The 15,639-nt window shown below is 35.7% G+C and overlaps 3 protein-coding genes and 4 pseudogenes across 3 annotated transcripts; 4 read left to right on the forward strand and 3 right to left on the reverse strand. All coding sequences in view use genetic code 6, as the record gives it.

The window, feature by feature from the left end:
• On the forward strand, nucleotides 1-2,325 carry SS50377_21351 (Cysteine-rich membrane protein 2; annotated as a pseudogene).
• A 56-nt stretch (nucleotides 2,326-2,381) lies between these two features.
• SS50377_21352 (uncharacterized protein) lies at nucleotides 2,382-2,744 on the forward strand (the record flags this gene model as incomplete). Its single annotated transcript, XM_067905283.1, has 1 exon — nucleotides 2,382-2,744. The coding sequence occupies one exon, from the start codon at nucleotides 2,382-2,384 to the stop codon at nucleotides 2,742-2,744; it is 363 nt and encodes a 120-aa protein (XP_067766600.1).
• Nucleotides 2,745-4,094: 1,350 nt separating this feature from the next.
• SS50377_21353 (Histone H2A) lies at nucleotides 4,095-4,454 on the forward strand (the record flags this gene model as incomplete). Its single annotated transcript, XM_067905284.1, has 1 exon — nucleotides 4,095-4,454. One exon carries the CDS (start codon nucleotides 4,095-4,097, stop codon nucleotides 4,452-4,454), a length of 360 nt encoding a protein of 119 aa, XP_067766601.1.
• A 1,454-nt stretch (nucleotides 4,455-5,908) lies between these two features.
• SS50377_21354 (Cysteine-rich membrane protein 2) lies at nucleotides 5,909-7,531 on the forward strand (annotated as a pseudogene).
• A 1,455-nt stretch (nucleotides 7,532-8,986) lies between these two features.
• SS50377_21355 (Cysteine-rich membrane protein 2) lies at nucleotides 8,987-10,105 on the reverse strand (annotated as a pseudogene).
• Nucleotides 10,106-10,109: 4 nt separating this feature from the next.
• Nucleotides 10,110-10,820, reverse strand: SS50377_21356 (Cysteine-rich membrane protein 2; annotated as a pseudogene).
• Nucleotides 10,821-12,045: 1,225 nt separating this feature from the next.
• SS50377_21357 (Palmitoyl-protein thioesterase) lies at nucleotides 12,046-12,891 on the reverse strand (the record flags this gene model as incomplete). The annotated part of the gene is made up of 1 exon (XM_067905285.1): nucleotides 12,046-12,891. One exon carries the CDS (start codon nucleotides 12,889-12,891, stop codon nucleotides 12,046-12,048), a length of 846 nt encoding a protein of 281 aa, XP_067766602.1.
• Between the last annotated feature and the right edge of the window lie 2,748 nt (nucleotides 12,892-15,639).

Consider the following 15,639-nt stretch of genomic DNA (forward strand, 5'->3'; position numbering starts at 1 on the left):
TAGCCAATTGGCACATCCTGCCGATGTGGCGCAAAATATAACATAAAGCCAAATTGCGCGGGCTGCGACGGGGAGAGCTGCTGCAGCTGCACGCACGGTTACTTCTTCACAGATGGAACGTGCAATATTTGCATCTCAAACTGCCTAATTTGCAGCGGTCCGTTAAATTGCAGCCAGTGCCTAAACGGCTATTTTGAGACACCGGAACGCTGCCTGCCGTGCGCTGCGAGCATGGAAATCGGCGTAAAATGCCAGTGCGGAAATGCAAAACTAGAGAACTGCGCTGAATGCAATGGGAATTCGTGCGCTAAGTGCAGGAGCGAATTCAAGCTGATTTCGGGAGGCTGCATTAAGGACCAGTGCTAGAGCGATGCAGACTGTGCAAAACCGGAGTTCTGTGCGGTTAGTCCCAGTGAGGTGAATTTGTGCAAGGCCTGCGGGAGCATGTGTCAATCCTGCACAGAAAATGAAAATAAGTGCTTAAGCTGCAAGAATGGTATGTTTTTGGACTAGAATGTGTGTAAAACGTGTGGCACTAGCATAGCTGCTGGGGTTTAGTGTTAGTGCGGCGATATTCTGGTTGATAATTGCGGCAAATGTGGTGATAATGTCTGCGAAATCTGCGTCAGCGGGTTCAGATTAGAGGCTGATAAATGCACTTTGTGCTCAGAAGAATAGTAATTAGGACGTTACTGCACGTGCTAAGGCTTTAGCATAACAAATTGCATCTCCTGTGATGATATTGGGTGCAGCGCGTGCAAGACCCCTTTGACACTTAAGGGGTAGGTATGTCTAGCAGATGAGTGCTTAATAGATTCTGAATGTAAAAGAGGGCAGTTTTGTTAAACAAGTAGTATTGTGACTAATGCATGCGTGAATTGTGCGGATAGCTGTGATTAATGTGAAGGTTCAGCTGAGAACTGCATATCCTGTGGTCCCAACAAGTTTTTAGTTAACGCAGTTTGCATAAATTGCAGCTTTAATTAGGAGCCGGGTGCTGCTTGCAACTGCGGTTTAATGAAGATTGAAAATTGTGGCTTATGCGGTGATAATGTGTGTAATTCGTGCATAAATGGATACCGTCCAGATAGTAACGCATGTGTTGCCTGCTCTATAACTCAACCAATAGGCAGTTCCTGCGACTGCCAGGGATAAGGAGTGTAAAACTGTGTTTCGTGTGATTCTACAGGCTGTCGTGCGTGTTTAGGTGAGTTCAAGCTGATATAAAGAGAGTGCGTCGCCGATGAATGCCAGACTAATGAGGAATGCGTAAAAGGCTAGTTCTGCTAGATCAGCGCAAACTTAGCAAACCTGTGCGAGAAGTGCTCAGAAACCTGTGAGACCTGCTAAACTTCAGCAAATAACTGCCTTAGCTGCAAAACTGACAGCTACTTACAAGAGAACCAATGCTAAACCTGCGCGTTCAGCTAACCGCTAGGAAAGATCTGCACATGCGGCTCTGCAAATGTGGAAAACTGCGGCTAGTGCATGGAAAACATCTGCAAGGCCTGTATAGAGAACTACAGTCTGCAACGCACCGCCTGCGTACTATGTTAGAATTCCTTACCAATTGGCTCAAGTTGCACGTGTCAGGGGCTGCAGATTCCCAATTGCGCAAAATGTAACGACTCCGGCTGCGCTGAGTGCGTACTAGAGTCATAATTGGTCAACGGTGTATGCGTGCAGAACTTGTGCAGCGAGAGCGTAAAGTGCCCAACGGGGCAGATTTGCGAGATATTACCAGGAAAACCGAATGTCTGCAAGGTGTGAACACCAAATTGTCAATAGTGCAGTATGGTCGGATCCTGCGATTTGTGCCAGAGCGATTTCTTTAAAAACGGGGTAGCCTGCACGAGATGCGTAGAGATCAGTAGCGAAGAGTGCAACTGCGCCGGAACAATGATAAAATAATGCGCTAGATGCGATAAAGACTAATGCAGTTTATGTGCGATCGGCGCAATCTTCAAGGATGGAGCGTGCGTAAGCTGCTCAGAAATGCAGTTGGGAGGCGTCTGCATCTGCGGAAAACTCGTAGCAAACTGCGTTTCGTGCGATAGCAACGGCGGCTGTGGTACATGTCTGGATGGATTGAGAAACGTAGATGGGCAGTGCGTGGACTGTACTAAAAATCCAGAGCTTTGCAAGACAAATTTAGGTACAAATCAGATAATATATATCGTACTTGGCGTTATAGCGGGAGTTTGTTTGATCATAGGAATTGTTATTGTAGTTAAGATAGTGAAAAAGCGCAAATCTATTAAAAGTGATGAGTATAATAGCGCTGAGCTACTGACGAGGAATAATTCCAGCAGCTAGATGTACTGAGTGAAGAATTTGCATGGTCGGGTTACTGATACGTAATATTTGAATAATAAAAATAAATGGTCGATTTTAGCAGTAACTATGGAGAAAATTATAGATTATTGGAGTAGGAGAGATTTAATTAGGTAAATCGACCTACTGGTAGCTAGTAGAAGCAATTTAGTTAAGGTGGTGGAATCATAATTCAAAGGTATAACAGCGGATACTAGTTCATGATGATTTTGGTGGCTCTTATTATATATGTTTAAGTGAATTTTGGTTAGGACTATATGAAAGTGGGATTTAATTAAAGGACCACAACAAGCTGGAAAATTCACAAAAATTAATGTCTATAGTTTATTAAGTTAAGTACTATTTAATATCAAAATAAAGCGATTAAACTAGTTAATACTTTAAAACAAATTATTGTTGGTAACATCTGAGTTTCACGTACTTTCGGCATGCAACTTGTATATTTAAATATTAAGGTAGCGTCGTAAGTAGTTTATTTTATTAGTTAAATCTAAATATACCTTTTACATATAAATTTATTATAAATATCTGTTACTAGTATACCTGTTAATACTTTACATCTGGTACATATTTAAATTTTTCATTATTTTAAATTAAAAGTAATATTATATGCATATAATACGTATGAAATGAAACTGTAAACTTAGTGTAATTATATATTGCTTTAGGTAATAAGAAACTTTTATATTATTCTGGTGTAATTAAAATATTCTAGAAAAGGTATTGACAATAATTTAAGTTGAAAATATCAACTTAATTTTTTATCTTCCGTTATGACAATTGATTAGTTTTATTTTATACTGATTTAAATTGGACTAGTGTTAATCTCTATTATATGATTGTATATTTTTCTTATAACTTATTTCATCTTAGTTTTATAAATATACGAATTTATTTTCAGTATACTATAATATATTCAACTTCAACCCTACATATACACTGTTTTCTTACCACTTAAAATATTTATTAATTCTAAAAATAAACCTACTATTTACAGGAATTTCTGATTTCCTAATTTTAATTTAATAATTATAACATCAGTATACTTCACTTTATATAAAATCGAATTTTTATGAAAATGTATTCTAATATAATATTTTATGATTTGTTAATAAATCAAAATTAAACTTAAATTTAGTTGCACCAGTTTCCTATCAAAATAGCATATTATAATATATCTATAAAACTACATTTTAACCTATATCAGGAGCTAAAAATGAATACACATAACTTAAGGAGAATGAAAAGTGATCGTTTAGGTGAAGGCTGTCGTATACCTCTCAGTCCGCATTTAAATTGTATGACTGAGGAACAGCCTAGACTAATCTAAATGAGCGATATTCGTTTGGCGTAATGCAATTTGTCAATTTCGGATAATTTGAGTTTACCCGAACCTGATTTTGTAGATATATAGACAGTTTTGAATTAAGATTGGTAGTATCAGTGAATTTAATAGTTTGAAGTTGTTTTCGAGTAATGATTTAATTTTAGGAAGAAAAGTACTTTTATCTCAAATTTGACGTTGGTTAGAAGTGATTTTAATGGTTAAATACATATATAGATCTAGCTGAGATAAAATATTACAACTAATATTTCTAGCTACACAAAATTAGACTTTTTACTAAAGCATTTATATTAGTTAAAAGTTGAGGAATTTATACTAATATGTATAATAGTACTAATATAAGATTTTAAGAAATTCGAACCTGCGCGAGTCGCTAGGCCCGTCGCCCCCGCTCCCCCGATTTTCCCCTTCAAAAATGGCCATTGACAACAAAGCCAAGTCCAGATCCACCCGTGCCGGTATCATCTTCCCCGTCGGTCGTATCCACAGGCATCTCAAGGAGGGCCGCTACGCCGACCGTATCTCCTCCGACGCCCCCGTCTACATGGCCGCCATCCTCGAGTCCGTCATCGACGAGGTGTTCAAGGAAGCCCTCAACCAGAAGGACAAGAAGTCCACCAAGCGTATCACCCCCAACAACATCGTGAACGCCATCCGCAAGGACAAGGAGCTCAACGAGATCTTCAAGGACGTCGTCATCCGCGACGGCGGTGTCGCCAGACTCGAGGACGAGAAGAAGCACACCTCCAAGTCCAAGAAGTCCCAGGACCAGTGATATATTCTTGTTTACCCTGTCACTCCCTCTCGCCCAGGTACTCCGCCACCATGCGAATCCCGGCGTCCAGCCGCTGCAGCGCGACGCGCATCCCGAGCTGGTCCGCCGTTCCCAGCACGTCCTTCTCCATGGACGTGAACCGCTGGGCCAGCTGCAGAATGTCGTGCGCGATGATCGTCACCGGGTCGATCAGTGTGGCCTACAAGAATATAATATGCTGCCTAACTATACGTATTTTTCCTCAAACTGAAAGTTTCCATTATAATAAATAAGTGTTTCATTCTGTTGTTATGTTAATTTTATATGATTAATATGCTTATTACCAAGTAAAGATACTTAATATTTCTTAAGACTAAAATATCCATATATAATATTTATATAATATATAATATTACTTATATTGTATGATATTCTTGAATCAGAGATGTCAGGATAAAATTTTAAGAATGTTATTTATATATTATACCATTAGAGATTATAACAGATGAGTATTATTCTAATTAGCATTTGGAGAATAAAATTAATTAACTGATGTTTTATTTAGTCCATACTAATTTTAGATGTGTTGGATTTTTTTAAATGGGAAATAAATGCTTTTCAAATATATTATGTTAATTGAATGATACTTTATTATGGATATTTCAAAATTATAATTTTTATTTTAGCAACAAAATATTAACTTTTAACTATATTATATTTGCTCTACTTTATAAAATAAATAAAACAAACTAAATATATTATTGTAAGCTGTTATAATAATTTGTTGTTTTGAGTACTTATATTTAATATAATAATATATATTGCATTCAGACTTTTATCATTCTGTTATAAGCAAAAAATTAAATTTATATAAGTATATTAATTTATTTTTATTTTATCTCATAATATGAATAATTTGATTTAATAATACAAATATAAAAGTTTTTTCGGTTTTACATATTGGTAAATATAATAATTTATTCTTAACATTGATTTAACTTGCTGAACATATAATAATTATTGATAAATACAATAAGTGTGATACAAATTAATAACGTAATTTTTCATAATCTTATTAGATACTAGTTATATTTATAGTCTAACCTTTTATTAAATAAAATCATACTATTAAAGCATTTACAAACAACATTTTAAGATTATTATGATGTATTATAAAATTTAATATGTAATATTAAGTCTAGTTTTCCTCATACCATAAACAAGTATTTAAAACATACATCTATGTATTAATTTATTTTTCTAGAAACAATGAAACGAGTAAAGTTAACTATTTTTTACTAATAAAATGTTTTGATAGAAATAATTACACCTAAAATGACAGCTCAATGTAATTCTGATGGAGAAACATCATGCCCAGAAGCGTTTTACTGTCAATCTAGTGCTTCAGAGTATCCAACTAACTGCATTGCATGTGATGAATCATGTCTTTCATGCTCTGAAGCTGGATCTGATAAATGTTCTTCCTGCGTCGCAGGAAAATTCTAAGTGGTGAATCATGTGCATCTTGCAATGATAAATGCTCCAAGTGCTCTGATAATGCGACTACTTGTTAAGGATGCTCCAATGGAAATTTCTTAACAGGAACTAGTTGTGTAGCCTGCAAGTCAGGATAAGCAGTAAAATGAACTTATGGAAGTGCTAATAATTGTTCTACATGTGATACTGCCAATAAAAAATAATGCGCAACTTGCATAGGAAATTATGATATTTTTGGATCCTCACCTTGTAGTACTTGCAAATCCGGCTATTTCGAAACTAACAGTAATCCTAAAACATGTACAGCATGTACCTTTCCTTGTTCTACTTGTGATAGTGCTAGTACCTGCACGTCCTGTGCCAACGGCTACATTCTGGGGGGAGGCGCCTGCACCGCCTGTACTCCCTCGCAAACTGAGGCCTGCACCTGCGGGTCCACGCCGAACTGCGCGACCTGCGACTCGGACAGCATGGCTAAGTGTGCCACCTGCGTCAACAATTTTGACCCGGATGGCGCCTCCCCGTGCCAGTCGTGCCTGCCGGGATTTTTCAAGTCCGGGTCGGCCGGTAGCGAGACCTGCGTGGCATGCGCGGATAGGAACTGCAAGACCTGCTCCGTGAGCAAGGACGCCTGCACGGAATGCAAGGACGGCTATGAGATCACGGATGGCAAATGCGAGAAGAAATGTACGGTGGATGACAATTCCTGCTCCATGAACCAAGTATGCGACACAATATGCAGGGACTGTACGAGCAACTGCGCGACCTGTGCAGGGATGGTTAGCACCTGTAGAAGCTGCATCGCAGGATTCGTCTTGTAGGGCTAAGAGTGCCAAGCGTGCCCTGATGGTTGCGCAAACTGCGCGGATAACAAGGACGTGTGCCAGATCTGCAAAGATAACTTTTTAATCAAGGATGGGGCCTGCGCTGCCTGCAAGGATAACACTACCGAGCAATGCCAGTGTAATGTTGCCGTCCACTGCGCGACATGTGATAGCGGCGAAGCCGTAAAATGTGGTACCTGCGTAGCTGGGTACAAGAAGGCGATGGACGACTCCTGCTCCGTGTGCGTCGAGGGATACATAATGATGAAAGCTATCTGCATAAAATGCGAGGCGAAGTGCAAAACCTGTTCTCAGAGTACAGATGTCTGCGATACCTGTGAGGATGGGCACCAGATGACCATCAACCAGACCTGCTAGGCAAATTGTAGTGAGCTGACCAATGGTAACGCGTGCGTGAATGGAAGTGCGGCCAACTGCGGCGGGCTCGACCAGATCACCGATTGTAAGTGTGGGGCCGCTAGCAACTGCGCCTCCTGCGATAGCTAGAACACCAACAAGTGTGGAGCATGCATGGTTGGGTACAAGCTCGAAAACGAAGTATGCTCGACCTGCACAGATGATGCCGAGCAGGTTGGCTCGTTGTGCTTCATACGTGGCGAGGCGGAATCTAACAAACTCTCAGGTGGTGCTGTTGCCGGCATCGTGATCGCGGTCCTGCTAGTTGTAGGTATGCTTGTAGGTGGTATTTTCTGGTATATGAAGAAGTCTAAAGCGGCATCTGCGACTGAAGAGCAGTCTGCAGGGATGTAGGAGTGACAAAAGTTTAATGATGTTGCTAAATATAGGTCGAGAAGGCGATAATGGAAGCTCTGGAAGCAGCTGTAAACTTCCAAGACAGACTAAATATAGAAATATTGGGTACTCTCAGTCTGGAATCCACTTATCGGCATGCTAGATCCCATTTTGGAATCTCACAACATTTCACGACCCTCATCTTTTAGAGTATGACTAGGTGCCCGCTGCGGCATTTCAGCACGATCCCGATCCATTTTCATTTACTTTCCATTTTTCGTTTTATTCCAACCATTCCCCCTTCCATCCCTCCACCAGGCTTTACAAGATTGCTATATAGCAGGAAGTCCTGTGTATTTTATTCAAAATCGATGGAGCCCACATCATGCCCTCTAGCCATCAGAACCATATGTTGTGGTCGCATAATACATGCTGAGCCTATGTAGTCTGCTCACTCCTTATACCAGTTATAAAATATCGTTTAATGCGTTCAATAGCTTGTATGGTACTCGTATATTAAATTGCTCACTATCCAACCATCATGAACTCAGTTTTCTTAGACTGTGATGTTATACAAATATAAAGTGCCGAAATCAAGACTATAATCCGATGATCCATTCTGTATCCAAAATTTAGATAGCATCATACAATTCTACATATAGAACGGGCACCCGATTTGGAACATGCAAAACTATATATTCTGATTGGTGCAGCTGCACACAAGTAGTTCTGATGATCAATAAAATTAATAGTAATATAAATAATGCCTTCATATTTATTAATATACTTATATATCAAACTACATCATCTTTTCACTTTGGATGTTCGTATGTTGTCTGGCGAATATTGCATGGTCCAGATTGCTACGTATATAAAGGTGCTCATCCATTATAGAAAATACATGGTATATTCTTTGACTAAATCCCAAGAGGTTAATAAGAGCAAGTGTCCTATTTATACTACACACGTGGAAAAGTTACAAAGTCCTGGGTGCCGTCAGACGTCGTTACATCAAGCTAAAAATTCGGGAGGCAGATATGTGTAAGGAGTGAGCAGACTACATAGGCTCAGCATGTATTATGCGACCACAGCATATGGTTCTGATGGCTAGAGGGCATGATGTGGGCTCCATCGATTTTGAATAAAATACACAGGACTTCCTGCTATATAGCAATCTTGTAAAGCCTGGTGGAGGGATGGAAGGGGGAATGGTTGGAATAAAACGAAAAATGGAAAGTAAATGAAAATGGATCGGGATCGTGCTGAAATGCCGCAGCGGGCACCTAGTCATACTCTAAAAGATGAGGGTCGTGAAATGTTGTGAGATTCCAAAATGGGATCTAGCATGCCGATAAGTGGATTCCAGACTGAGAGTACCCAATATTTCTATATTTAGTCTGTCTTGGAAGTTTACAGCTGCTTCCAGAGCTTCCATTATCGCCTTCTCGACCTATATTTAGCAACATCATTAAACTTTTGTCACTCCTACATCCCTGCAGACTGCTCTTCAGTCGCAGATGCCGCTTTAGACTTCTTCATATACCAGAAAATACCACCTACAAGCATACCTACAACTAGCAGGACCGCGATCACGATGCCGGCAACAGCACCACCTGAGAGTTTGTTAGATTCCGCCTCGCCACGTATGAAGCACAACGAGCCAACCTGCTCGGCATCATCTGTGCAGGTCGAGCATACTTCGTTTTCGAGCTTGTACCCAACCATGCATGCTCCACACTTGTTGGTGTTCTAGCTATCGCAGGAGGCGCAGTTGCTAGCGGCCCCACACTTACAATCGGTGATCTGGTCGAGCCCGCCGCAGTTGGCCGCACTTCCATTCACGCACGCGTTACCATTGGTCAGCTCACTACAATTTGCCTAGCAGGTCTGGTTGATGGTCATCTGGTGCCCATCCTCACAGGTATCGCAGACATCTGTACTCTGAGAACAGGTTTTGCACTTCGCCTCGCATTTTATGCAGATAGCTTTCATCATTATGTATCCCTCGACGCACACGGAGCAGGAGTCGTCCATCGCCTTCTTGTACCCAGCTACGCAGGTACCACATTTTACGGCTTCGCCGCTATCACATGTCGCGCAGTGGACGGCAACATTACACTGGCATTGCTCGGTAGTGTTATCCTTGCAGGCAGCGCAGGCCCCATCCTTGATTAAAAAGTTATCTTTGCAGATCTGGCACACGTCCTTGTTATCCGCGCAGTTTGCGCAACCATCAGGGCACGCTTGGCACTCTTAGCCCTACAAGACGAATCCTGCGATGCAGCTTCTACAGGTGCTAACCATCCCTGCACAGGTCGCGCAGTTGCTCGTACAGTCCCTGCATATTGTGTCGCATACTTGGTTCATGGAGCAGGAATTGTCATCCACCGTACATTTCTTCTCGCATTTGCCATCCGTGATCTCATAGCCGTCCTTGCATTCCGTGCAGGCGTCCTTGCTCACGGAGCAGGTCTTGCAGTTCCTATCCGCGCATGCCACGCAGGTCTCGCTACCGGCCGACCCGGACTTGAAAAATCCCGGCAGGCACGACTGGCACGGGGAGGCGCCATCCGGGTCAAAATTGTTGACGCAGGTGCAGGCCTCAGTTTGCGAGGGAGTACAGGCGGTGCAGGCGCCTCCCCCCCCCCAGAATGTAGCCGTTGGCACAGGACGTGCAGGTACTAGCACTATCACAAACGCTGCAGTTTGGTTGGCAGTCAGTACATATTTTGGGATTGCCAGAGCTCTCAAAGAAGCCGACCTTGCATTTAGAGCATTGTGGGGTAGAGTTCAAATCGAAGCCTCCAAAACAGGCTCCACAAGAATCAATATCACCACCACAAAAGAGACAATTTTTAGCATTATCGCAAACGCACGGAATCGGTTGGTCGCCTGCACAGGTTTGGCAGACCCCTGCAGCCATGATGTTCCCGTTTGCGCAAATGCCACATTTAGTCAATCCTGAATCGCAGGTGGAGCAGTTTACGGCAGTTCCGCAAGTGCAATTTTTGGTTGCATCCGCGAAGCACATTGTACATTCATTGCCATTAAGAGCATTTCCACTGACACATTCTGAGCAGTTAGTAGCAGATCCAGAGCACTTATCACATTTTTCATTACATTTTACGCAAGAGGTGTTGCTTGAAAAGGTGCCATCTGGGCATGTTAAGCACTTATCTGAATCACCTGCGGAACAGGTGAGGCAGGAGTCGTGGCATGGAATGCAGTCCGTTGGAAAATTTGTTGCATCGGCGGGACAGTAAGTTTTCTCAGGGCATGAAGTGTCCGCAGCTGCAGCGCATTGGGACGTCATTTGGAGCGTAATGATTCATGACAATTATTCTGATAAAATAAAATAAAATAATAAGTTTTGATGTTTTATTGTTTTTTGAAGATAATTGATTTGCGTATTTTTAGTAGTAGATATATATATATATATATATATGCGGTAATTTGATTAAAAAAACATAGAATTATTAAAATATGATAACAATATAAAAGTTATTAATAATAGAAATGATATGTAAAGTGTAATATGATATTAATTTGATATAAATTATTTTGGATTATAAGTAATAATTTATAATATAAAAATGAAGTTTCTAGATAAAACAATATTTATAATAAATAGAAATAGTATTATTATATAATTTTATACAAATATTTTGAGATTAAATGTTAAAAATTAAAGAATAAATATTATCTGTATCATGAAAATAATAAATATATTCATCTAGATCTATGTGTAATACAAAGATACTAGGGAATCGAATATATATAGTAATGGTATCGATAGTAAGTAAATACTGCAGGTTATATATATTCAGTTTAGAGTCCATATTAGCAATACTAGTCATTCATTTTCTTGCTAAGATGATTGTATAGCGAAATTAATTGTAACAAGATAACAGAAAACGTTGTAATTTAGATAATAATTATGATATATTAATGTATATATAAGTTGAATGAATTCTTTTGGGGAACATAAATTATTAGAATTCTACAAACTATTTCATAATATCTAGTTTGCTACCACTATGAAATTTCTTACCAATTCTTATTCTTACATTATATTATACGAAAAAATAGTGATTTAGGTTTAGAAATATGAACATTATCATGAATTATATATGATTTATATGTATTGAGAAGAGAAATTTATTATAATCTATTAATGTTACGAATAAATTTAGAACTTAGGGAGATTTTCTGTATTTTTATGTGGATTACTTATCAATCTATTCTAGAAATATAGTCCAAGCCAAATAAATATTTAGATTAACAGCATAAATAACTTTTATTAAATTTAAAGAAATGCATTATTGTACATCAAAATCTTTCACTTCTAACAATTAAAAGGAAATTGCTTTAAATTGTTCTAGTATAAATTAGATTCTGCAATCTTCGATTTATCTAAGTATTTCATAGTTCTTTAGAATAGAGAAGTTAAGTAGTCCTCCTAGTCGCAAATATAATATAATTATTGATTATTCTGAAGATGTAAAATATATTAATTAATTACTAGTGTATATGAATTATCAGTCAGTTCTCAAGTACGGGACAAGTCTGTTTACAATAAAGTCGTCATTATACTTGTAGTCTCCATGATGTAATTCTGTCTCTTCAAAGAATACTCTGTTCTGTTCGACCATGGATTTTAACCCGAAAGTATCCTATTTATATTCATCACGTTCGTGGTAAAGTTAAACTTCTGCATCAGTGCCTGCCTTCCATGTACCAAAGAATGCGCTCTACCATGGGGTAATAACCTCATCTGTAGAACCCCCGAACAACACAATTTTGTCAACAGACATGAAGTTTGCCTTTCTTTGCGGATCATAGTCACGGATATTATCGAGTAAGGGGAGGGATCTCGCCTTCTTAGTGTACGATTTTAATTTGTATGGATTTCTCCAGTATTGAGAAGGACCAAGATTTGACTGGGTAAAGCCTTTGTACTACATGTAGAACATAAATCTTTAGACAAATTTAGGCAGATACTAACCTTAACACTCAGATTTTACTCCACAAAAGAAACCACCCTGAGGCCCTGAGAGGGAGATGAATCTGACCATTGGGGCCATCTCATGGTTATGCTGCTCTAACAAAGCTCTCATTAGGTAAGCACCTTAGCTGTGACCAACTCCAATATATCCCCTTGATGTAACATTGTGTTTGGTGATGCATTCTGCAAGAAGATTAACCTATTAGGCCACTTCCATAAAAATAGAGTCCCATTCGCCATTTCCGATTTCACAGTTGATTACAGTCGTTTATGGCATCTCTTTTTCTATAACTTATTTCATATGGGACATATAGTGGGCAGACGAATCAAACCCGTGAATAAGTACTATTGGATACTACGCTAGGAGGATACCAAGCATTTTCTAAATAGTAAATTTTGTTATTATGTCAGTGGTATCATATTTATTATTAGTAGAGTATAATATTTATACTTAAACTTAAGACTAGGTACAGTATCTGGATAATATATTGTAAAGTATGGATAAATTATTTACTTTATTTTGAGAAATATTTTTACAATTTTAACTTTTATCATGAAACTAACGATACATTTACTCAGCATTAGTCTAATGAAATTAATAAAATTATATTACTGGCTATATGTTTATTATACTTTACGTTTAAAATTATTTTTGTTAGTATTACCAATGATACATACTCTTCCTGTTATCTTATTTTTAAGTTGTGTTCTAATATTGTTAATCGGTAGTCTTTTTATTTTATATGTGTTATTGTTAGAATATATTTATTAAACTAAAGCTTAAAATAATAACATTTATGTCATTTTATATATTTACATGTTTGCAGATAATTTAATCACAAAATGGTAAAATCCGGAGTAAATTCAACATATTGTCTTATCTTTTATATAACTATTAAGATATAATTTTGAGTAATAAATATAATCACAATTTATATAGAAAATATAATATAGTCGGATACAATATATAAATTGTATACTTTGCATAATTCTTAAATGTATACTACTAGCGTCAGAATTATAAAAGTATTGTCATTTTATTTCACTTGTAAAACAATTAAAAAAACATTTAATTTCGGAAAGAGATATCTTATAGTTAGTAATAATGTTAATAGAATTTTATCACATTCCGGCCAATAAAATACATTAATTGTAGATTCTGATATATAACATTTATTTTTAATAATATATGCTGCTATTATATTCATTGTGATGCACTAACTATTTTATTACGCCAGATTTGAAGGATATATTTAGAAATTATTAGTTAATCATGATAATGTTTTTATATAAGAATAAAAATATTTACTTAACATAATTCTTACGAGATGATAAATTATTATTTACTAAGATTTTATTTTGTAAATTATTAATTTCACAAAATACTTTCTTATTTGTAGTGAAAATTTAATATATAATAATTTAAATTAATTATATAATGATTAATATTATTATATGTCCCATGAGCTCATAAAATAATTAACATAATAAATTTTATTTAAAATAAAGTTTCTTCTATAGTGTTATAAAATATAGCATAACTCTTAATAAATATTGTATATAATCCAAATAATTTATATTAAACTTAAGTTATTTATATTTTCGAAATTGTATTACCAAGTACATATGGTATACTCTTATTAAATTAGATATGTTTATTCATCGCAGCGCTGAACACAATAAAATGTTAAAGAATTCTTAGTTTTATATGCACATTTTTGTTTTCTAAATAATTTCACATTTAAGATCAATTTATAATGATAACTACGACAAATTTGAGTATCAATACATTAAAATATTAATAATTTATATATAATTTTATAAATTATTAAACTAGTAATGGATAATTGATATTCTGTTAATCCGCTTCTATAATTAGCATCGATTCACTAACTATTATTATGTTATGCGAAATATCATAACTCGATATTTTGAAAATTTTCAATTATATTATTATAAAATTTCAATAAACTTTGATTTAATTGCTTGTAAAGTAAAAATTATAAGATTAACTGCATAAAAACTGTATATTTTTATATGATTAATATTAAGTTTTAGTTTACGAATGGTATTACATAGCCATTAAAGGAAATTGTAATTAAAATAGGCTAGAAGTAAATAATATTAATTGAATATAAAATGATACTTATAGATTTACTAGTAAGATGGTTATTAAAAGTAGTAGCTTCATTTATATTTATTTCTAAATCAATATATATATATATATAATATTTCATTTAAAGTAATGCGATTTTAGTAATATAATTATTATATTTATTACTGGTTGTAATTTAAATTTAATGTATTATTTATTTAAATTCTGATTATAAATATTCTTAGAGGAATACTTCTGGAAATATTTATAATCTAAGAATACCATACAACTGATAATTAATAAACTAAATTAAAGCTATTTCTTACAATTGCATTCACATTTTTATACCAGTTAAATAAGTTTGATAATATTAGTTTTTAATAACAATTTTTCTTAATGATTAATATTTTTATTATCAAATTCATGTTTAAGTATTATATAAGAAATATATACTCCATAGTTAATTGGAAAAATTATTATAAAATTAATGATATTCTTAGAATTTATGTTTAATGATAAAGAATCACATAATTAGGAATAATTTATTATTAACATATTTTTTGAAAATAAGCATTCATATAATTATTTAATATATAATTAAGATTATAAATAAGTTTATTGCAAAAATATTATACTTAAAACAAATTAAAAGATAAAATGTTCTAAAATATTATGATTAATTAGTTTGCATTGCCTAAAGATAAATTTTTAACGACAAATCCCATAACTATATCAAGTAACTGTACTTATTCGCTGTTAATAATAATTTATTATTTCAAGAATTGATAGGATATATCTGAATATTTATTAAACTTTAAATTCACTGCAGCAAAGTTTTAAAGCAGTATTTTTCAATATTTTAATAGCGATCACAAGAATATATGGAGAAAGGAAATATAATTATAAATTTGGAAATAGTTTTAACTGTCTTAAGTGTAATATTGTTATAACTATACTAGAATTTTTGTACTTAATAAATATTTCAAATAAGTAAACAAAAATTAATCAAAATCTACTATCAACCTAGATTAA

Source organism: Spironucleus salmonicida, chromosome 2 (assembly GCF_000497125.1).
Source record: "Spironucleus salmonicida strain ATCC 50377 chromosome 2, whole genome shotgun sequence".
Lineage (NCBI taxonomy): Eukaryota > Fornicata > Diplomonadida > Hexamitidae > Spironucleus > Spironucleus salmonicida.